At 41.0% G+C, this 23,736-nt stretch overlaps 1 protein-coding gene across 7 annotated transcripts in view; it reads left to right on the forward strand.

Annotated features, from left to right (window-relative positions):
• LOC109403484 (echinoderm microtubule-associated protein-like CG42247) overlaps positions 1 to 23,736 on the forward strand; it is a 226,217-nt gene that overhangs the window by 189,845 nt on the left and 12,636 nt on the right. For 3 of the 7 annotated variants that reach the window (XM_062844208.1, XM_062844203.1, XM_062844209.1), the window contains 5 exons: positions 7,059 to 7,326; positions 8,032 to 8,169; positions 8,253 to 8,513; positions 17,492 to 17,912; positions 17,976 to 18,895. In XM_062844208.1, the coding sequence (XP_062700192.1) occupies positions 7,059 to 7,326; positions 8,032 to 8,169; positions 8,253 to 8,513; positions 17,492 to 17,912; positions 17,976 to 18,529 (1,642 nt within the window). In that variant the 3' untranslated portion in view covers positions 18,530 to 18,895. The remainder of the gene's footprint in view (positions 1 to 7,058; positions 7,327 to 8,031; positions 8,170 to 8,252; positions 8,514 to 17,491; positions 17,913 to 17,975; positions 18,896 to 23,736) is intronic. The other 4 variants (XM_062844206.1, XM_062844207.1, XM_062844205.1 and 1 more) reach the window with 4 other exon arrangements.

Consider the following 23,736-nt stretch of genomic DNA (forward strand, 5'->3'; position numbering starts at 1 on the left):
CTGTATTCATTCAGTAATTCCTACAGAGATTCCTTCAGAAATTCTTTCAGAAATTTGTGCAAGAATTTCTACTCTAGGAATTCCTTCTGGGATTCTTCAAGGAACATCTTGAGGCATTCCTCCTGGATTTCCTCAAGAGATTTCTATAGAGATTCCTCCAGGTATTCATTCTGGCATTTTTCCAGGATTTCATTCAGCGACTCCTCCAGGAATACCATTAGGAATTCCACTAGGATTTACCACAAAACTCCAAGGGCGCGTTGGTCCTCTGCACGTAGAGTCCATGCTCGTGCCCATAGAGGACTAATCAGCGTTTTGTAAATAGTCAACTTCGTGTGACGGCGAACTTTGTTCGATCGTATAGTTCTGCGGAGTCCAAAGTAAGCACGATTTCCTGCCACAATATGTCTCTGAATTTCTCTGCTGGTGCCGCTGTCGGCGGTTACCAGTGAGCCCAAGTACACGAGTTCTTCAACCGCCTCGATTTCATCACCGTCAATAAAAATTCAGGGCGGCGGGCGCGGTGATTCTACCCTGGTGCCCATCACGTACTTTGTCTTCGAAACATTAATAAGGGTAACTCTCGCTGAGACCGCCCCACTATTTACACCATGTCTTCAAAAATTTTTAGGGTGGCGATTTTCTGAAAGTCCCCCCCAAAGAAGTAAGAAAAATGCATTTTGTTAATCAATTTGATGGACCCCCCGTTAGTTAGAGCCACAACCATTTTTGCGGACCCCCCTATTATGATCAATTATTGGCTCATTTAAACCGTTATAACTCAAAAGTTTCTCCAAAAACCACCTAATAACAAAATGTTGTTGAAAAGAGGAAAGATAGGGCTAAAAAAGTTGGGTCGGCCGTCCCAAGTAACACCGAAAACATAATCCGAAATAGCAAAATATTTACTTTGTCCTACAGCAGTTGTTATGAAGTTTCCCGAAACATATTATGTCATGGATAAGTCATTTTCATGATACCTAAAACTTATACACAGTGATCTTCTATTTAGAAGTCTTATTAAAGAATATATTTTGTTTTCTCAAACAAACATTGTATGTTGTTTTCGATTATGTTGGGTATGTTCTATTTAAGTACACTTTGTTTGTTACCATACATGCTCAGTATGTTCTATATGTCATACTTGAGTAACATTTGCAGTTTCTTGTTTAGGACTTGTTTTCAATCATGCTTAGACAAAACATAGTATGTTTCGTATGTTTATAATTAGTCGAATTTTGGTTTTCTGCAGTATGATAGAAAACATGTGTAACATAAACCTCATTCATATTTTTGAACAGGGACATGCTACACTACCGATCATAGAAGTGTAGAATCGATTTTATTTCCTACTTAAAAAAATATACTCCTAACAGTATCTTAGCTATGAATACCTATAAAAAAAATGACAGGAATATATATAACCACAACATATATGATTATCTATAAGGGCCGATCTTACCGAGCATAATGTTCTTTGAGCCGCTTCAATGTATACACTGTGATAATTATTTGATACTTGATATTTGTTGTCTTTCCAAATCGTGACAGATATCAAACCGTTCAAATACCAAACCAAACATGAGAACCAACAACAACCACAACAAAATTATCCACAAAAACAATATCAAGCCAATTTTGAATCATATCCCAAAACATTTATCATGCCATGTCACAGAGTGCCATTTAATTTTATTTCTAAATTATTAAATATTTATCAAATATTCTATTATGTTTCAATAATTTGTTATATGCATGTATAAACTTGACAAATTCTTGAGAAAAATAAAGCTTGTTTGAGTTTTTGTGTTAAAATAAGATGAATACTATATATTTATTTTGATACAAAATTCTTCAAAATTACTGATTCATAAGGCGCAATAATTTTATCGAGGTACAATAGTCTATTTCACCGTAAAATAAGATAGGCATTAAAATTTATGACCACAATAAGGCAATTTGGCGTTAAAGTGGCTTGGTAGAATTATTGATGCATGTCGATTTTCGCAGTTGTCGATTTTTATTATTGACATTTTGAAACTTAATTATTTACAGTAATAAAACATCTTGATTGTCAAGGCACTGTTTTCCAGAATTTGTTGAAAATATATAATGGAAAACATACTAAGATACATAATCAAGTATGCTCAGATTCGTATAGAACATGAATATGACATCACAAAGATGTTGCGCAGGCTCCACCTTCTGCGCTTTTTCAGTCGTATAGCAGTCTGCAAATCGGTTTTATTGCTTCACACCAAAACTTCGTAACTGGTCATATTGGAGTCGAAATAATTTCTATAAGACATGTTGTGTTACTTGGGGTGTTGATTTTGGCCGCCATTTTGGATTTTTATACCAAAACTGTTTTTTCACCATGTTGGCAACCACCGATTTTCAAAATTTTCGTCAATTGAAAGCAGGGACACTTTTACACAAAAATTTAGACATGTATCTTTTTCCTATCAAAAGTTATCTGCACTTTCGTAAATCATGACACTTTAGCGCACTGGGTCAGGTGCCGGTTGTTTACAAAAATGCAGCGTTATTTCACAGTGTTTACGAACATTTATTTAAAATCTGAATCCACTAATGAAAAGTCAGCTTTTCAAAACATCAAAAAAGTTTAAAAAGCAATGTCCGCATCATTGAGAAACAGTTAAAAACGGAAACGAACCTCCAATTTTCCCTAATTTGGCTGCAGGTGCCGTAGTGTATACATGCAGGCGTATTCTCTGATGCTGCATGATCAACAAAAGTGAAGATAACTTTTGATAGGAAAAATATTCTCTAAATTTTTGATATGTTGTGTAAAAATGTCCCCGCTTTCGATTGACGCAAAAATTTTGAAAATCGGTGGTTGCCAACAGGGTGAAAAAACAGTTTTGGTATAAAAATCCAAGATGGGGGCCAAAATCAACATGGCCGACCCAACTTTTTATAACTGTAAATAGTAGCCCTATCTTTCCTCTTTTCAACAACCTTTTGTTATTAGGTGGTTTTTGGAGAAACTTTTGAGTTATAACGGTTTAAATGAGCCAACAATTGATCAAAATCGAGGGGTCTGCAAAAATGGTTGTGGCTCTAACTTACGGGGGGTCCATCAAATTGATTAACAAAATGCATTTTTCTTACTTTTATGAGGAGGACTTTCAGAAAATCATCACCTTAAACATTTTTAAAGACATGGTGTAAATAGTGGGACGTTCTCAGCGAGAGTTACCCTAAACTAACCCGATTCGCCTGGCTTCATTCTTTAGTCGGATGTACGTTTCCGCCATCTTCTCAAATTTACGAGCTATAATATCAATATCATCAGCGAAACCAAGCATCTGAACGGACTTTGTGAAAATCGTCCCTCTCGTGTTTATCTCCGCTCTCCCATTTACACCCTCTAAAGCAATGTTGAACAGCAAGCACGAAAGACCATCACCTTGCCGTAACCCTCTGCGAGATTCGAAGGGACTCGAGAGTGTCCCTGATACTCGATCTACGCACATCACTCGATCCATCGTCGCCTTGATCAATCGTATCAGTTTATCCGAGAATTCGTATTCGTGCATAATGTACCATAGCTGTGCTCGATCGATTTTATCATACGCCGATTTGAAATCGATGAACAAGTGACGCGTGGACACGTTGTATTCGCGGCATTTTCTGCCTGCTCTGGCGAACATCTGGTCCGTTGTACCGTGTTCACCCATACATCCAGCCTGATATTGCCCCACGAACTCTTTTGCAATCGGTGATAGACGGCGGCATAAAATTTGGGAGAGTATCCTGTAGGCTGCGCTCAGTAGTGTGATCGCGCGGTAGTTCCCGCAATCCAACTTGTCGCCCTTTTTGTTGATTGGACACACGATACCTTCCATCCACTCCTCCGGTAGTATTTACTTCCTTCTCCCAAATATTGGTAATGACCCAGTCTAGTGCTCTCACCAGTGCTTCTCCACCGTGTTTTAGTAACTCGCTTGGTAGTTGATCTGCTCCAGTGGCTTTGTTGTTTTTCAACCGGCCAACCTCCTCCTCCTCCAATCAATCCTCCAATCAATCCTCCAATCAATCCTCCTGTACCTCCGCAATCTAGCTGAAGTCAGAAGGACAACAGTGCCCAGGCTGCACTACCAGCTAAGCACACAACTCTTAGCTGGCGGTCTTTGTATCCTTTGACCCATGGAAGCATGAGGTAGGAACTTGTGAGGACCATAGCTGATATGTAACTGTCCAGTTTTCGCGCAACTGCGTTTCCGAGTATTCGGTAAACACTTATTAAGTGAAACTGACTTCAGAAACCTGAATCTTCAGGATATTCTGTTGTTCTTAACCCGCTGTGGTAAAGAGCTATAGGCTCTCTTTCGCTTTATGCGTTATTACAGTGCCCTTTTCAGGGCGCTGTTTGAACCCATTGTGGTACGCTTGTGCGTTAGTACCCTCTTCCAGGGTATTTTCCTATTTCCCTACCTGTCCCTATCCCCATCCAAATCCTTTTTCCTTCCTTTTCCCTCAGGTAGATGAAATAGGCTGTTATTTTGGCGATGGCACAAATGTCCCAAATGGAGGATAACGTGCCTCTGGAGCCGGCCTTCTGATACCTGATACCTGATACCTGACTCCATTGTGAACTTAACATCCTCGAAGTCGAACATTAGCAATGACCGCATGCAGGCCTTGTTAAGACTTCGTAAGTAAACGATGGCGATCAAGCAGGACCATGTCGAACTCATAGCAGCAAGGCCCGTGAAGCTAAATGTTCCGAAGTATACGTAGACGGATTCCTTCGCTTTCGTGGGTAGCCCGAAGGGTACACCTGGTACGCTTACGAGAGCGAGAGCCAATCGTAGAAGCGTGCGAGGAAACCCGTAACATTACCTCCGAACTCCACCTATCCGTAACGCGTCTAATAACCGCTATTGCGAATCTTCTATTGTGCCCACAGGACCACGCGGTTTTTATTTTGAAACCAAGCTTAGCGGTACCGTTTGGAGCCACACCGGCGATAAGACCACATTTAGTAGTGCGTCCGCAAGCCCTGTACCCGATACGACATTCGAACGAACGCACCAACGAAACCCAGACTTTCCTACAAGACTTCGCTGAAGCCATGAGTCTGTCACCACACTCAAGGAGCGCACGGTACAGGAAGAAGGTCCGCGAGAGGCTGCAGCCAAAGGAGGAGAAAGGCCCCCTGTCCCGGAAGGAAGAGTGAAGTCTGTGGACAGGCGAAACGAGTGGAGCGAAGGCGTTGCAGTGCGCGGAGTGCCGAAGAAAAACGAAGAGAGCAATTTAGCAGTAGACTAACAAGAAACTGGGTGGCGTCGTCTGGTGTTGAGGGTGAACGCCAGGTATCTAGGAAGGGAGAAATTAGGAGAGAAGAGGGGAGTAGAATATCAAGCAGTGGAAAAAACTGTCAATGAGACCTACAATACAGGGAGTCTTCCTAATCAAGCAATAAGTGTTTTTTTTTTCGCGGAGTGCCACGAACGTCTTGCCGAGCCTGAAGCTTGAAGAAGGGGGTTTCATCCTTGCTGGGAGTAGTATGGCCCTTGATCAGTTACACGGCAATGGAGTCACGTGTATGTCCAAAATGGCGGCGATATGTACAACAGAGAAATGCCCAGTCCAGGAGTTGATGTCCCCATCCAATGAGGGGTTCGTAGTCACCAAGGTCAACGGGGTCTTCGCTTTGCGCAGTGGTCGATCAGGCAGTTCACGTAGATGTTCAACTGTATGACGGCTAAGCTGACATGGCGAAGGAAGCGGTGGTAATGGCGTAATGACAGGTGACTTCAATGTAAGGGCCGTGGAATGCGTGGTGGAAGAAGGAGTGACAAGATCAAAGCCAAGCCCGCATCGTAGTTGCAAAACATCATATTTTAACGAGGTATTTAAGGAAACGCTCTACCGTGAGCGAAACCTATTCGGTCCAAGCGGTGACAAGTTGATGATGCTCTCTCGTGCATGTGATGACACCAGGCCTAGGCAAGTGTAACCTAGAGATGAGAGGAAGAATCACGTTATTGCTAACCTGCGCTGTGTCCCTGTACGGGAATGACGACGGATGAAGCAAGCACGTACTTATGAGGAGTAGAATGAATAACGGGTGGACTCGCGGCTGCCTTATTTGCTCTCAATCCCCAGCCAAGGGCAAGCAAATAGGCCTGCAGGGTCGTGATGGCTACGACAAGAGATGTATGTAATGACTTCTACCGAGCAAATGCCGGAAGAGATCATTGAGGAGCTCTTTCCACGTCATGATCTAAGTCCTTCGCCCCCTTTCGTAGGATTGCTAGTGACTTGTGCTGGTGATCAGTGGAGGGTCACTGATGAGGAACTTGCGGGGATTGCAAAGTCCTTTAGCGTATTTTAGGCCCCAGGTCCGAACCTGGCCTTGAAAGTAACTATTGCATAGGCTTAAGCAATTCTGCAATGTTCAGATCTGCCATGCACAAATATCTGGACGAGGGAGTCTTCCCAGAGGTTTTCAAGCGGCAGATCCTTGGCCTATTGTCAAAGGCGAAACCACCCGAGGATGTAGAATGTACATGTAGATGGTCTCTCGAGTAACCAGTTCGGCTTCCGAAAGGGTAGTTCGACCGTAAGATTATTTGATTACCCCATTAGTCGACCCCAGAGCGAATTTGGACTATTTTGTAAGGTTTTGTGTGTTATATGTAGGAAAGATATATTATACCTATCGCGCAATTATTTGTAAAGACAATATACATAGTAGGATCATATTGGTTTTAAAATAAAAGCAATTTTTAGCAGCTGAATGAACTGAAAGTCTCTTTAATAAAGACAAATCAATCAATCAGCTGAATGAACCCCTATTGAATGTTTATTGTTGTATTGTCGTTCATTGGAAGAAATCCAGAAAATGGTCACGAAGTTGCCGCGTACATAATCACCAAATATGGACCGAAATTTTTAACTTCGCTTTGCCAGATTTTATCAAATCATTGCATTGTAAAACATGTTCCATAAAATTTGAACATTTTCCTGATATCATAGTTGGCACAATTCGCAATCTAGCTTAATTTTCCTCTCTCTCTATCCAGCATGGAAGTCCACCCCTCCCGGGAGCTGGTCGGTTCCGGCCAGCGGGCCGGCCGAGATCGCAAATCCCAGGCACACGTGCGCATCTGGAGCACCGAGTCGCTCCAGACGCTGTACGTATTCGGCATGGGCGAGCTCGATTCCGGCGTCATCGCGGTGGCCTTCTCCCAACTGAACGGCGGCAGTTACATCCTGGCGGTGGACGCCGGCCGCGAAAGCATTCTGTCGGTGTGGCAGTGGCAGTGGGGACACCTGCTCGGCAAAGTGGCGGTAAGTATGTTTGTACATGTTATCTTTCCTTCTACTTTTAGGTTGTTTCTGAAGAACCGGGCGGTGCTATTTAAAGCACTGCCACCGGATTGCGGTTGACCCAGTTTTTAATTAGAGAAGCTTGCGGAAAGCCATGTTTTACTAAACAAACGCTTCTCGGTGTGGTTGATGGCTTACAACTAATGGCCAAAGTTTTCATCGGCTGCCTCGTGGCGTTAAGGTTAAACATTCCACCGAAAAAATAAAGAGGAGAAACAATTTGCACATTGCAACACCAGACTGTCATGCAATGCGGCGCTCAAGCCATTCCCACAACTAGACATACCATCAACACCGGAAGTGCTTCAAACTTTCGCGTTTCATTCACCTGCTTCCCAAATGCATTGCACAATGGTCCCGGAGTCGTATCCAGATGGACAAAAATGTTTCAAACTATTACGGTGTTTTCTGGAAAACTTTGTTGTGAGCAAAAATATAAAGAAATTCTTTCTCAATTTTTTTGTCCAGCTAGGTACGACTCTGAACCCATTGTGCACTAGATTCTGGGAAATGGGTCGGTTGGCCGATGGTGAACCGAAAGTGCCTCCGGGTTGATGACAGCACGAGGCGCGATGATACCCTGCTACTGGAAGCGACGGTTAATTTATGTCTATGTGTTAATTTTCGTTTCCTTCCTATCTTCCCACCCTCCTCCCGTGAGTGCAGACCCTGCAAGAGGGCATCTGGGGCGCGACATTCCACCCGCTGGACGACAATCTATTGATCACACACGGCAAAGGGCACCTGGCGTTCTGGCACCGCCGGAAGGATGGCTTCTTCGAGAAGACCGACATCATCAAACCGGTAAGGCGCGAAAAGAATTAAAAGAATTGAGGTTATGTGCGAGGAGGTTATGGGCTCATACTTTCTTTGATTTTTCGTTGCAGCCATCGCGAACCTTCGTCACGTGTGTTCAGTTCGAGCCGGATGGTGACGTCATCACTGCGGACAGTGACGGATTTATCACGATCTACAGCGTGGACGCCGATGGGGCGTACTTTGTGAGGATGGAGTTTGAAGCGCACAACAAAGCCATTGCCTGTCTGGTGATGCTGTCGGAGGGGACGCTCATTTCGGGTGGCGAGAAGGATCGGAAGATTGCGGCGTGGGATTCGTTGCAGAACTACAAGCGGATCACGGATATTAAGGTAAGTTCCACTGGATTGGAAGCAGAGACGTAACGTGGACCCATGACGCCTTGGCAAGCATCCAGATTGGCGCCTCACGTGAATTGGACATTTTTAAATTGCAAATGTTTGTGGGTAGTTTTCTTTTAAGTTTTTTTAAAGTAGGTTTTCGATGTTTCCAGAAAGAAATTCCTGCCGATCTTTTCTATTTTCCTAAAGTATTTTTCATTCATCTATATATATAAAAATGCAGTGGCATACGTGGGACCGCGCATAACTTGCGAACGGATGGTCCGATTTGGGTCGTCTAAGTTTTGTTCGGTTAGTTTTCACCCAAGGAAGGTTTATGAGGCCTAAAACATGGGAAAATTGAGAGTTTTTGGAAATCGGGTTGTCATACATATGGAACGGGGACTTGGGCGCTTGGCTAGGGACTTCAAACGTCAAAAAACGCAGTAGGCAAGACAAAGTTTGCCGGGGACAGCTAGTTTTCTTTAAAATATCAAAGGGAGTCGCCCAGAAATTTTCCAAAATTCACCTTAACGTGAATAAGTACGAGTACGAACAGTATTTTCAGGAAGCCTCAAACAATCTATTTTACCAATCTTCGACGATTAGTTCAATTGGTTTTACTAAAATTTTCTAAGAACTTTACCAAAGATTTCTTCTGAAGATTAATCAAAATATATATCCCTGAAGACCAGTCCGATTTATTTTTCTGTAATCTTTACACAAACCATGGATATGTAGGAAAACCAGAAGGAATTCCTGAAGAAATCTCTCTATGAGTTTTTGGGCTTCGTGGTCGTGCGGTTAGAGATGTCAGTCGTCTGACCGTTTCGTAAGCCTCGGGGTGTGGGTTCGATTTCCGCTCCAGTCGGTGAAAACTTTTCGTCAAACAGAAAATTCTCCATTGGACTACTGGATGTTTGTTGTCCGTTGTCTCATGTTAGTGATCGTTGCAGTCTGTGCAACCTCTGGTTGAAGACGGTTTAGGGTCTTTGTTTCAATTCCTGCAGGGAAACTTGGAGGAATACCTAATGAAAATCCGGGAGGAATTTCGGCAAAAATTGTCAATGGAATTCATGGGGTAATTCTTGCAGAAATTCCTGGAGCAATTCGTGGAGAATCACTGGAAAAAAATCTGAAAGAATACTTCGAAGAAGGAATCTCTGAAAACGTTTCTTAATCAATTTCTGAAGGATTTAAAAAAAATAAAACACGCAGAAGCTTTTATGAAGCTTGGGAGGAATTTCTGAACAATCCATGGAACGCTTTAAAAAAAACAATTTCGAAAGAAATCAATGGAATTCTTGAAAACAGGACGGGAACACCGCTCTTCCAGCAGAGCTAATAAAACACAGCTTTTTTTATCTGTATTAACGAGATTTTTAGAAGATTTTTAGAGATTTTTAGCCCTAGGCTAGTTCATCTCGGGACCCACGCTTTACTTCCCTTCCGAAGGAAGAACTCATATTTTGCGAGTTTGTCGGGAGTGGGATTCGATCCCAGGTCCTCGGCGTGAGAGTCAAGTGTTCTAACCATGATACCAGAAAACACAGCTTATTAAACCGCATGCTAAGGCATTGTCCATTTAGAATCCGGACGCAGATAATTACTTGTATCTCTGAGGTGGAATAACAAACATAAAAGGTAAAGCCCTCAAAACAAAGATAATTTATTGTAGTTTCAGGGAAAAATATCACTGAAATTATTTGATTTAATTTTTTATACATTTTTCATTTTTTCCATGTTGATTTCCTTAAAAATCTGCACAATGGTAGAAAATTTTAATATCAACCCCTTCGACGTATTTGACTCACAATCAGGTCATCTCTGTAGTGTCTTGAGACCCTCTACCAGTCTGATTAGGAATCCAAAGAAACTTTGCCAAACATTTCCCTTCTGGTGAAATTAAGGGCAATTCAGTGAATTCCAATGAGGCGAATTTTGAGTGTTTTTTCGTTAATGAACACTATCCATCCGTGATGATACTACTGAACATCTCCGGCTGTCGTGACAGCCCGCCAAAGTAGCTCAACTTTCTACAGATGTCTCGTGTGCATTTTTGAAAAGCAGCACGCGATTATTGAGGCCATCATCCTTGAACACATTTGGTGTCATTATCGTGATGTGAGAAAACGATGCTCAGAGCTCGAGCTTACTGCCAAATCTTGGAATTCCAAGCAGATTAATCCACAAACACAAACTTCTATCTTCCTGGGACACTTCCTCATGGCATGGTTAACATCATCTGAGCACATCACACATAATGGTTTTGGAGATATTAACATTTTTGGCGATTGTCGGACCTCGCCATGCTAAATTTTCAACGGTTTGTGCAAGATTTTTTTCCTTCTCTTCTCTTCAATCTGATATAACTTTTCACTCGTTGCAAGAAAATCGATGAAATTTTCACCATTCACAGAGGACTACTTTATGATCAGACTGCTGTAAAAGAATGGTAATTATGATCATTTAGAGCGACATAATAAATTTTACTTTGCGTCCGGATTCTAACTGGACAATGCTTTACAAAGCTAAAAACATTTTATTAACATATAAAATAGTACATTCATATAAAAGGACACTTAGAACTTCGGTGATTTCTTTATACATGTATTCCGTCTCATGTTTTTACTACATCTGATATTATTGACAGTAATGAGTTAAACAAATCACACAAAGACACAAACAACTTACAATAGGTGCACAGCGGTTCGCAAGTTGTATTCTCACGTTACAGGAATACTTTTTAAGCGGTGTGAGAGATTTATACTTTCTAAAGGAATCTATAGAAGATTTTCTGAAGGTAACTTTGGTCTAATTTCTAAAAAAAAATTAGAAGTTTTCTAAAAAAATCCCTTGGAAAATTTCTGAAAGAATACCTGAAGGAACTTCTAAGGGAGCCTTTGCTGGATTTCCTATAGGAATCGATGGAGGCATCATTGACGAAGTTTTTGGGAGGGCTTCTAAGTAATCTTTTAGGATATTTTTGCAGAATTCTCTATAAGAATTTCTGAAGAAAACTCTGGAAAATTCGCAAAGAAATTCATTGCACATTTTTAAGGAGACACCCAGGAAAATAAATATGCTATAGAAGTATTCAGAAATATAAGTATTAATCACAAGAAGAATGTGTGAAAGGTTATGTGTAGTAATTTCCAAAGGTATCCTCAAGAAAATTTCCAAATTTATCCCTGAAAGAATAGTTGCATAAATTTGTTAAAGATGCTTCAATGAAATTCTTGGAAAAATATCGGGAGAAAACCTTTGACCAATTTTCAAAAAAAAAATCCTTGATAACTTCCTGGAAGCCTCGCTGAAAGAATTTCTAAGCAAATCCTTCGAGAAAATTCTAGAGGAATCTCCAGATGAACTTTGGATTTGATTTTTAAAGTACATCTAGAAGGAGTATCTGCTCGAGTTTCTATGAGAATTTCAGGAAGAATTATTAAAGATATTTTCAAAGAAACCCCTAACGGAACTTCTGAAACGATCTTTGAAAGATTTTCCTATCCTAAACCCCCTGAAACGCCCTGAATTTCGCCCTGAAAAAAAAATCGGGAGCACTTCGGAACACTTCCTAAAATACTCTGAAAAATCCCTGAAAAGTCCCCGAAGCCTCCATGACACTTCTTAAATTCCACGACATCCCTTGATACCCCTTGAAACCGCCTAAAACGCCTCTGAAGCCTCCTGAAACGTCTCTGAAACCTATAAAACCCTCCGATACACCGTGAAACAGGCATCAAACCCTCAGAAACGTCCCTAAAACTCCCTGAAATTCTCTAAAGCTCCTTGAAACTCCCTGAAACGCCTCTGAAACCCCCCTGAAACATCATTGAAACCACCTAAAAACTCGTGGAACACCAATTCAACTTTCTGGAGCGGCTCAGAAACCCGCAGAAACTACCTTGCAATTTCATGGGATCTCCTGGAATTTAACTGAAATCCTCTATAGCCTCCTAACTCTTCTTGGAGCCATCCTAAAATCCTCCAAAACGTCGATGACACCCCCTAAAACTGCCTTAACACCATTGAAACAACCCTGAAGCCACTTAAAAGCCATGAAAACATTCAGAAACGCAACTGAAATCGCCTTAGCAATCTGCCAATTGTTACAAATCGTTCTAAAATGCTTCTAAAATATCCTGAAGCTTTCTGAAATGCCCCTGACACCCCCTGACTCCATCCGAGACGCTCTCGAAATCTGAAGCAATCCAAAATCCCATGAAATGTAGTTGGAAACCTCCGACACCCTTAAAATCTCTGAAACACATGGATTCCTCCTAAAAAACCCTAAAACCTACTAAAACAACACTTAATCCACTAGGAAAGTGTTGAATACTTACGAAAGCTACCATTAACTCCTTGAAACGCTCTTAAACGCTCACGGGAGCCATCTGAAACTACATAAAAGCGACCTGAATCCTTCTGAGTGGTAGGTATACTGAAGCAAACCCATTAAAATTCCTAAAACCCACTGAATACCTTAGAAGCTCCTAGAAACCTCCTGAAATATTCGAGATACCTTCTGGAACGCCCTGTATTGCCCCTTAGAAACCCTCCTGAAACCTACTGCATAAAATGCTGTAAAATGCCCGTAAAACCCCCTTTGGGTATTGAATCGTTTCTGAATCCCCCTGAAACCTCCTGATGCCTTCTTAAACCACAATAAACGCTCTTGAAAATCCTCTGTAACCATTGGAAAATCTCTTTGGATTTATTTTGAAATAGCCTGGTACCTCCTAAATTCTTTGAAACACCCTGTAAGATCCATGATACTCATCGAACTTATTTAAAATACTTCATGAGGTCTTCTATTGTTGCCCCCTATTAGGGTTTTAAGGGGTCGGCAACCCAAGTAACCATTTAATATTGGCCTAAAATAAGCATTGGTAGTACTTTAAGCTTTAATTCAGCATTAGCAATACAAATAATCTCATGATCAGCATTTGCAATACATAAAAGCCATTGAATTGCATTGATGATACTGATAAAGCCGAATGCATACATGCAATTACATAGCACTTTATCAGCATTTTTTGTGCAAAGGATGAACCACGTGCTCGACGTTTACCTGGGGTTGTGAAAACTACAAATATAGAATCAAGCTTTGATAGTCACTACCACAATCGCAGTTTCAGTGACAGAATAAAATGATAATTCAAATTGACTATTTTTCATTGCAACACTGTTTCTCATCTGAGGCCGAAGCGACAAGGGAGTAGGACTTTAAACATACCCGGTATGCCTACCCGAATAAAAAATACAGTAGAAAAACCGAACGTTGTATTGTAACAGTACTATTTAGAATCATATTTTTACAATAGACACCACTGTAAAAATAAAAATACAAAAACAATAAGATGTAATGTAGACACCATACCGTGAATTGTAAATGAGATTTTTTACTATTCGTTGTTAGGAATCGTAACAATATAAAAACTATTTTTTTCCATATATATATTTTTGCAAAACCATACATTTTATTGTTTATGAATTGTTCTAAATACTGATACGTGGGTTTAAATATACCGTACATTGTATGGTACATGAATGGTTTCAAACAATAAAATGTACCGTAAATAAATTGTTTTAAATTGTAATTTCACTACTGGTTATACATTTAATCAAATGGTTTTGGAATGGTTCTCTTTTGTTATGTTGCATTGTTTTACATTACATAAACCATATAATGTTATATTATCTGTCATTTTCCTCCTGTTAATGGCATCTTAGGCTTACTAGTTTTAATAGAATGCGCTTTGGGAATTCTCCAGAGCGTTTTGGATAACCCTTCATATATAGGATCGCCCACGTCTAAGTCTGAGTAGTCCCTGATTGCATTAACAGTTGAAGCTTAGGCTCCCATGCCCCACCAGCCAGATAACCGGGTTTTGCAAACTAAGCATTATTTGTGGCAACACTTTGAGCGGCATGATGGAACTATGCCGAGCGCGCTATGTGTTATTATACCACTAATGTAGTTGCATGAAGTGGGTGACGAGGTACATAAGTATCATTACAGCGTGCTTAACCGTTATTGCAATATTGAGGCACCAGTTTGACTAAAGTTTGAAATACATAACAACTCATGAGAAAACTGTCAAGTTCGATTCAAATATAAGTTAGGTTAAAAAGCGAACCCGCAGACGAACCTGTATTAGAAGTCATTTCAGTGTTCAGTCTAGTCCATATGTTAAAGATGGCTCTACATCAAAGATAAAGTTTGTCAATCGCATTTGATTCGATTGTGCAAGTTCACATAAGAGAAGAGGAGAACACTCCCCTAAATGCAAATACAGAAATAATATGTTGAATTTATCCACTAATTTACGGTAATCTGACCTGCGTCTTTCCGGGTTGGCCTACATTCGTATTTCTCTCATCGCACTCTACATAGCTATCCCGCCATATCTCTTGGATCTGCAGTTCTTAGCACATCTGGTTTACCATTGATTTAAACATTTTATTGACTGTAAATTGATGTTTCAACTTATTCACTTATTTCTCTTTCTTTTTCTTTGCATCAAAAAAGTCACAAACGTCAACAAAACAAAGCACGAAAAAAATCGAAAACTTAATAAATAATTTGAAATGCACGGATGTTTCGGAGAAGTGAATGGTTTAAACGTATGAAAAACAGTATAATATATTGTTACATAAAAATCGAATGTAAATGTATAGTAGCTACAATGTGCAAAGTTTTTAGCGAACCATTTCATTACAATACACTTTAATGTAGCTGGTACACTGTATGGTGCAGGAATGGTTTTCACCAAACACCCTATGGTTAGTTTTTATCCGGGTAGTTCGAGACGCAAGCTAGGAATTTCCATCACCACATATCAGGAAGATGACGGAGCCAAACGTAATCCAAAAAAAAGAAAATCATAACATAAATGGAATCCGATCCCGTCAAAACTACTTAAATATTTTTTTGCCTTTCGCGTTCTCGAAGGCCCACATTTTCATTCACTTTTTTCATTTATTTTGATTGTCATCTGTTTGGCTGTGTGCCATGAAGCTAGAAGGTTCACCCGAAAAATCAAGCAAAATCTACTGACGTTTGTCCTAAAATTTTAGGATCCTAAAAGGCCAAACACATTTGTAATTGCGATATCTCTTCTCGTTTTTGAGGTATCGAGCAAAATGTGGTAGGTTTCCTTTGGGATATCAAAAATGGCCAAAATGTTGATATTTCGGTAGTTTATCGTCAATAACTCAAAAACGGAAAAACTTATTGGAATTCTGAGCACATTTTTGGCCCTCTAGGGTTCAGCTCAAAATCTTTTTTTTAATTTCTTTTTATTTGTGAATTATAGCTTAGGCTAATTCTTCACACGAAGCTCAAAATCGAAAAAATGGCCACTTACACCTCTATGCATCTGGGCCCCTCAATTGGAAACAGTTTTAAAACGAGTGTGCTTAATTGAGGTTTATTGTAAAGTATTAGGATAAATAATAATACTAAGTACTAAGTAACTAAGGCAGGGACTGAGTTTTTTTTTTTACAGAAAGATCGTATCTAATGTTTCATACTTGACTGGACTGTAGTATGAGACACTGAAGACGACTTCACAGTTGAAGTCGAAACCCCCTAAAGCCACCTTGAACGTCTTGTCTTAAAGCGCAAAAAACGTCCCTGAAAACCCCCTGTAACCACCTAAACTTCGAGGAATGGCACTAGAACTCCATGAAACACACGTGAACCCCCCGTGAGAATCCCTTGCATGTCCAAGGAACCCCCGTAGTACCCTGACTTCTCCTGAAATGATATCAAAATCATCTGATGTGTCAATAAAAGCTTCTGGGACACCTCTGCAAATCTCAGAAACTTATTTAAATTCCCTGAAATTTTTTTTAGAAACCTCCTGAAAAGATCCAAAATCCACTTAAAACGCGTTGAATTGCCACCTGTAAAACCTCCTGAAAACATCCCTGGAACCTCTTGAAAACCGTTGAAAATTCCCAGTTAACGCTCTGAAAAAAATTACTGAAACGCCTCTGAAAGCTTCTAAAACACAACAACATTCCTCGAAACCCCTTGAAGCTACACGAAGCGCCCATAAGTCCTCCTGATACTGCCTGAAACGCCCCTGAAACTCTCTCCAAAACATCATGAAACAACCCTTAAAACCCCCGCAAATATGTATGGAACGTCCCTAAAATCCTATGATGTTTTTGAAACGCCCTGAAACACTCCTTAAAACCCTCTGAAACATTTCAAAAACCACCTGAAATCCCCTGAAACTCCCATAAAATGGAACGGACCTGCAACTCCTTTCAATGGCCTTGAAACCTCCTGAGATGTCCTCAAATGTTCCTAAAGCTCCCTGATTCTTCCTGATATCGAAAGCTCTTGAAACGTTGATGAAAATCCCTGAGACCCCCTTAAAACCTTGCAAACCCATTGTAGCCACTGAGAAGCCCCTGGAAACCGTCTGAAAAGGTCCATAAACCCCTTGAAACTCCCTGAATGGCCCACTTTAAAGCTTCCTGAGACCTCCTCAAACACCCCTAAAAGCCCTTGGAACCTCTTGCAAATGCTCTGACAGGTCCCCGAAAAACCTCTGAAACTTCTAACAGCCATAAAATGCCCCTGAAATTCCTGAAGGTTTTGAAAAAAAAAAAACTCTAATGAAAACCCCTTAACCCTCGAGCGATCGCGCTGTTTTTTACAACACGTTGAAAAAATCTCGCTTTTTGTACTCAGCATAAGCGTAATGCTGGTGGTGGTGGTCAACCGTGCGAGTTACGGAAGGTTAATCCTTCACAGATACCCAGAAGCACTCCTGGAACGTCCCTAACAGCTCAATAAATCCCTTGAAACTGCCTACAACGCTCTAAAAAAGCCGTCTGAAATCCTCTGAACACTGGGGTGTTCTTTAAACGTCTCAATTTTCTGACTAAAAAATTTTTAAATGTTTCATATGCATTACTCATTTTAACAAAAATTTAATACGAACTTTTCTCTTTTCCCCCCTAAACAGCTACCAGAGTCGGCCGGAGGCGTACGATCCATCTACCCTCAGCGACCGGGCCGAAACGATGGCAACATCTACGTGGGAACGACGAGAAACAACATCCTGGAAGGCTCCCTGCAGCGCCGCTTCAATCAGGTAATCTTCGGCCATGGCAAACAACTGTGGGCACTGGCAGCCCATCCAGATGATGAGGTGTTTGCGACCGGTGGTCACGATAAGTACGTAGCGCTGTGGAGGCGCCACAAACTGATCTGGACATCGTCCGTCGGTTACGAGATCATTTCCCTGGCGTTCCATCCGTACGGTGCGGCACTTGCTGCCGGAAGCTCGGAAGGACATCTGGTGGTGATCAATGCGGAGAACGGAGCCACCATGCTGACGATCAGAGTGTGCGGTTCGCCCCTGAACTGCGTGGAGTTCAATCAAGGTAAGGCTGGTATTCAAACATTGATACATTGTTTTACAAATTTACAACCCCTTCCCATTCCAGTCGGTGACATGATCGCCATCGGATCGCAAAACGGTAGCATCTACCTCTTCCGGGTGTCGCGAGATGGGTTCTCGTACAAGAAGATCAACAAGATCCGAGGATCGCAACCGCTAACCCACCTGGACTGGAGTTCCGAAGGCAACTTCCTCCAGACGGTGACGATCGATTTTGATCTGCTCTTCTGGGACGTGAAATCCCTCTCGCCGGAGAAGAGCCCCATCGCCATGAAGGACGTCAAGTGGATGACCAACAACAGCACGGTCGGTTTCCTGGTGGCCGGCATGTGGAACAACCGATACTATGCAACGCCGGCCAATACGATCATAGCGACCGCATCGCGAACCGTGGCGCAGGATCTGATCGTCAGCGGTGACAACGACGGATACCTCCGGCTGTTCCGCTACCCCTGTATCACGCCCCGAGCCGAGTTCACCGAAGCCAAGGTCTACTCCGGAACGTTGGCGTGCGTGAAATTCCTGTACGGCAACCACAGTCTGGTCACCGTCGGTGGTACCGATGCGTCCCTCATGATCTGGGAACTCACCGAAGAATAGCCACTGTGGCCACCGTGGCGTTCAGGTGCCGCGCCACAGTCCGCCTCACCAGGTAATCCCCCCAATAAACCTAACCTACTAGCAAACCATCCGAATCAGAAAGTCAACCCAAAAGCCCTCAAATCTCACCAACTCATCGCCACTTCACCGAAAATCAGTCAAACCCTCCCCAGAAACGAACCGTCGTCATCAGTAACCGCTAGCAATAATCCTCCTAATCCAAATCAATCACCTTCACTCCAACAAGAACAACAACAAGAGTCAGCGGGCGTCGTCGGATCGACGACTGTGGTCGCCGACGATCAGCGGCCGAGCCAATTGGGAAACACAGCGGCGGCAACTGCAAACGGTACAGCTGATCAATGGGTATTTATGCAAACAGAAAACAAATCCAGTACCTAAGCAAAACCCAGTGCCACCGATACTAAAATTATTCCATTTTTTTCTTTTTGGTTAACGTTTGTTATTCTACTGGAAAATTGCTAGAAGCTTTAAAAAAAATCTGCCCAATTTTTAGGAGTATTCCAATTTTAGTTTTTGATTTTTGGTTATAGCTGAATACACTATTCTAGTAATTTACACCTCCTTTTGGAAGAATACAGTAGGCTAGATTGATTCGTAGATTGGGTCTCACATTGGCTGATTAGAGTAGGCTTTGAAATATTGGCTTCTATTCATTATATTTCGGTTGATGATTGGTAGTCATTATTAGATTTTGTTTTGCGATAATTTCCCACAATTTCTTCTCGAGCGCATATGGTTTGGTTTTTCTATCGAAATGATACAAAAATGATCTGACGATTATCAAGAACAAACAACAATTAAAGATTTACGGAATTAGAGATTTGCATTCGAAAAAAAACGAATGCTTCAACATAACAATGTTGGTAACCATGCGTCTCCATCACTAGTGGGGTTGACAACCCGAGCAAGAGAAAATACCAAACCGAGGTAGTCGACAGAAACATCCTGAATAAGGTATCAAGAAGCCCTGCATAAGAGGTTGAATAAAAGAATAACTGGCATGTATTTCATGAATAGCACGAGAATAATGGCATCAGGTATTGCAATACCTAAACCATAGCTTCCCAACCATCGTTTTACGACTCCCAAGCCGCTTGCAGACACGCTTCGATTGTTTTACGACAAGCGCAGTGACCATTTTGTCGATTTTGAGTTGAGCATATAAAAAAAATCTTCAGATTTCAAGCTTTCGTGTTTCAAAGGAATCAATCAAGAAATTGCTTGAACGATTCCTGGTAGAAGCTTTCTACAGTGACTGCTATTTGAATAGCCATTTCTTCGCAACTGCGTATTACGATCGAAAGCAAAAAGTTTCTTGAGCGATTCAGGCAATAAATTTCCCAAGCAATAGGCCGAGAAATTCCTTCTGATCTGCAACCGCCCTTAGCTCCAGAAAGTTTCTTCCACGAAACTGGATTATATTTTGAATATCTGTGAAAAATAGATTGTAGTTTTACAGGTATACTTCATTTCTCGTGAGCAGCTAATGAAATATAAGCGATTACTAGAAACCAAGGGTAATACGCTCCGCCGGGGCAAAACACCTTCATGTTATCTTATTATATAAACAAAGTTTCCTTCAGATGCTAGTAAACTAGACGAAATAATGAGCCGGTCGAGCCCAAGAATTAAAGAATTACTAGAATAGTCGAAAGAAACGTTTGGTCATATATGACCCCAACATAGAAATGGCTAAATAAATTAACACATTCAGTAAAACAGACCACTGTCTTTGGCAAAGTTGTTGCAAATTGAGTCCTCTATTAAGGAAAATGGGAATATTTGTATTTGAGACTTAATTGACAACCTAGAACATCCTGAACACCATGAAGTTTGAAGATACGAAATAATTGACATTCCAGTTGTTCTAAAAGCTGAATTTGGATTTGGATTATGTAATCATTTACTCCCCGAGCAGAGGTCAAGTACTGACGATCAAAATGTGATATTGGTTTGTTTGAGATAAGAGGTGAAAGTACTGAAAATAATAGCAAAAAAATGTTCTTAAACCATCTAACCAATAGCAAAATTTGATATTTGAAGATCAATCAAATAACTCACTGCTATTGGTTAGATCTTACCAAGAGCTAAATGTGCTATGATGATGATGTTCCAGGAGTAAAATTGAGTACTTTTACCTCTTATCTCAAACAAACAAATATCACTTTTCGATCTCCGTATCAAAATATGCTATTATTAAGCTATTTCACTCTGCTCGGGTCTTCGTCAAGAATATCAAAAGGTGTTTTATATTCTGGGATGTTCAAGGTGTTCCAAACTGTCCTACAGTCCTTCGAATCTACAAGAATGTATTTTCGCCATAAGTAACAGCATTGCAGAATTTGATGGAATTCGTGAAGCTCTTGAAATATAAAATGTCATTTAGAGACTACAGTCGACTCTCCACATGTCGATGTTCTGCACCTCGATATCTCTCCCTATCTCGATGGTTTCGTCAGTCCCTTCAATCTGCATACATTTTACCCCTCTCCTTATCTCGATATCTCCCCATTTCTCTCCATATGTCGATATGTCATAATTCGCAGGTTGCTAGATCTCGTTTCGTGGGTGCAAACATTCTGAGAATACAAAGTGGCATTTGTTTATTGATGGTTTTTCCTAGTTAACCCTCGAACGATCGCGCTGTTGTATTTTGTACAACACGTTGAAAAAATCTCGCTTTTTGTATTCAGCATTAGCGTGGTGCTGACGCAGGTAGTCAACCGCGCGAGTTACGGAAGGTTAAGCGAAGTTTCGAGTTCGAAAGAAATCGCTCAAGAAATTTCTTGAGTGATTCCTGGCAGAAACTTTCTTCGGTGACTGTCATTTGAACTGTCATTTCTTCGCTATTGCGTACTGCCATCGAAGAAAACCCGGTTTCTTGAGCGATTTAGGCAAGGAATTTCCCATGTAACAAAATAATTCCTTCTGAGCTGCAAACAGTACTTTACGGAGAGTTTTTCAATCTAGTGTGCATTAAACATTGACTCTATCTCGGGATGTAGAGAGTCGACTGTATATAGGGATATTCCAGGTCAGCCAAACTACCTTATAGTTCAGAACTTCTTATATGTAGTAGCCTTATATGATAAACTGTGTAACGTTGCATAATCAACCACAGTTACTGGACCAATCTTAGGTATACTAGATATTATTCACGCAGATAAAAGCATGATAAAATCAAAAATATTTCAGGTAAACTCAAATAAATTGTCAATTTGTTCTGGCAGCAAAAATAAAACTGTTTGGAGCAAATCGAACGTCACATTTGAAGCAAATTCAATCCATTTTGGAAACAAACATGCATCTTCTGACAGGTTATGTTAGAAACAAATGTATTTTTTTTTGTGGCAGGTCGGCCCTACGGAAATATTTGTTTTCCAATTAAATTTCGTTCTCTAGGAAAACCCACTTCCCGCGTGGCACTTTTAATGCCAACATCATGTAGATAACATACGCTCCCGAAATCAATGGGATTTCGTGGAAACTTGTGGTGAAACTTGACTTTTTTATGCAAGAGGAAATCTTGCTTGGTGCTGCAGCTGGAACTTGAGAGTTTTGTTTATGTTCTCGACGGCGGAACGGGGGGATCTTCAATGGGTATCGTAGAAATGAATATGTAATTGAGTTAGTTTTAAAAATTAATATTTTAGTTTTAAATATTTTATCAGTTTACCGAATAAACAAGATTATTTTTGTTTCAAACGAACGAAATCTGTCTCCGTGTATTATAAACCTTTGGGACATTCAGGACCGTCCAAACTTTCCTGAATTCCCGTAGACTTTAGGTTCATTCAAATATTACGTAACGCAATATTTCACAATTTTTGATCCCCTCCCTCCCCCACGTAACAATTATTGTATGGGAAATTTTGAAATTTTGTATAAAGCGTAACACAGTGCTAGACCCCCTCTGCGTTACGTAATATTTGGACGAACCCTTAGGATCTACTCTCAAGTTTGGATGACCTAACACGGAGACAAATTTCGTTGATACCAAAACGGCAATGAGGCATTAGGCGAGGTGCAAGATAAACTCGATCATTATTGATCGGTGTTAAGGAAGACGAAAATTAGATAAAAACCCTACAATAATGCTTGTAAACATTTCGGCTTCATAGGGTTTCAAAGCAAGATTGCGTGCAGATTATATGGAATCAACCCATTACCTACCATGCGCCTCCTACATCATCCTTTGCTGACATAAATAGTTCAATAAAGCCCCATGGTACTTCATTTGTATTCATAGCGGCAAAATTCCAGAGGTCGTTTTGCCCCACCTCAAGGTGCGTCTTGTCCCCGATAGTTTTTCAACCTCTGAAACGTAGGGACAAATGTTGGTCAAATAAACTGTCTTGCAAAACACAAGGCGCCCATCATCAGCATATTATTAGTTATTTGATCAGGATCGTTAAGGGGGTGCATTTTACTCCACCTTCCCCTACTAGACCTACCTTTACCAACTTGTTTTCATACCATACATTAAATGTAGTAAAATATGTGAGTGATTTTGAATGCAGCAAACCCAGACAAAATAAGAAGATACCATGCATCTCCATCAGAGTTGACCAAGTACGAGAAGAGGTGGAACGAACGGTCATCCCGCGGATCATCCAGTTGTTGAGGGACGAATAATCAAAAACACACATACACACGCGGGTCATCCAGTTTTCTCCATTAATTTCCAGATTTTTTGTTTGTTACAAGGTAACAAATTGCAATACATCTAGCGAGACATCTAGCCTCTCATATTATTGGCTGAGGGTCCATAAATCGAAAAACGTCAGGGCTTTCATGAGAATTTTATGGGAATTTCCAGAATGTTCCCAGTGAGCCCAAAAAGGGGGTTTCGAGGAACTTCGGGGCCGTTGCAGGGGGTTGTTTCAGGGAATTTCAGGAGCTTTAGGGCGTTCCGTCAGGTTTCGTTGGTATTTGGGTTTACGGGTTGGTATGGGATTACGGGGATTTCAGGGACGTTTCAATAGCATTAGGGGGGTTTCAAGGGGTCGTGAGGGCGGTCCAGGGGAGGGGTATCTCAAGACCTTTTAAAGAGCGGTGCAAGGGGTTTCAATGCATTTTGGAGGCACGTCAGAGAGTATCAGGGTTTCAGTTTCAGAGGAACCTTTGAAACGGAACGGTGTTCAGGTGCGGTTCAGGGAGTTGTTGGAGCTTTTTAAAAGTAT

This window comes from Aedes albopictus, chromosome 1, assembly GCF_035046485.1.
Source record: "Aedes albopictus strain Foshan chromosome 1, AalbF5, whole genome shotgun sequence".
Lineage (NCBI taxonomy): Eukaryota > Metazoa > Arthropoda > Insecta > Diptera > Culicidae > Aedes > Aedes albopictus.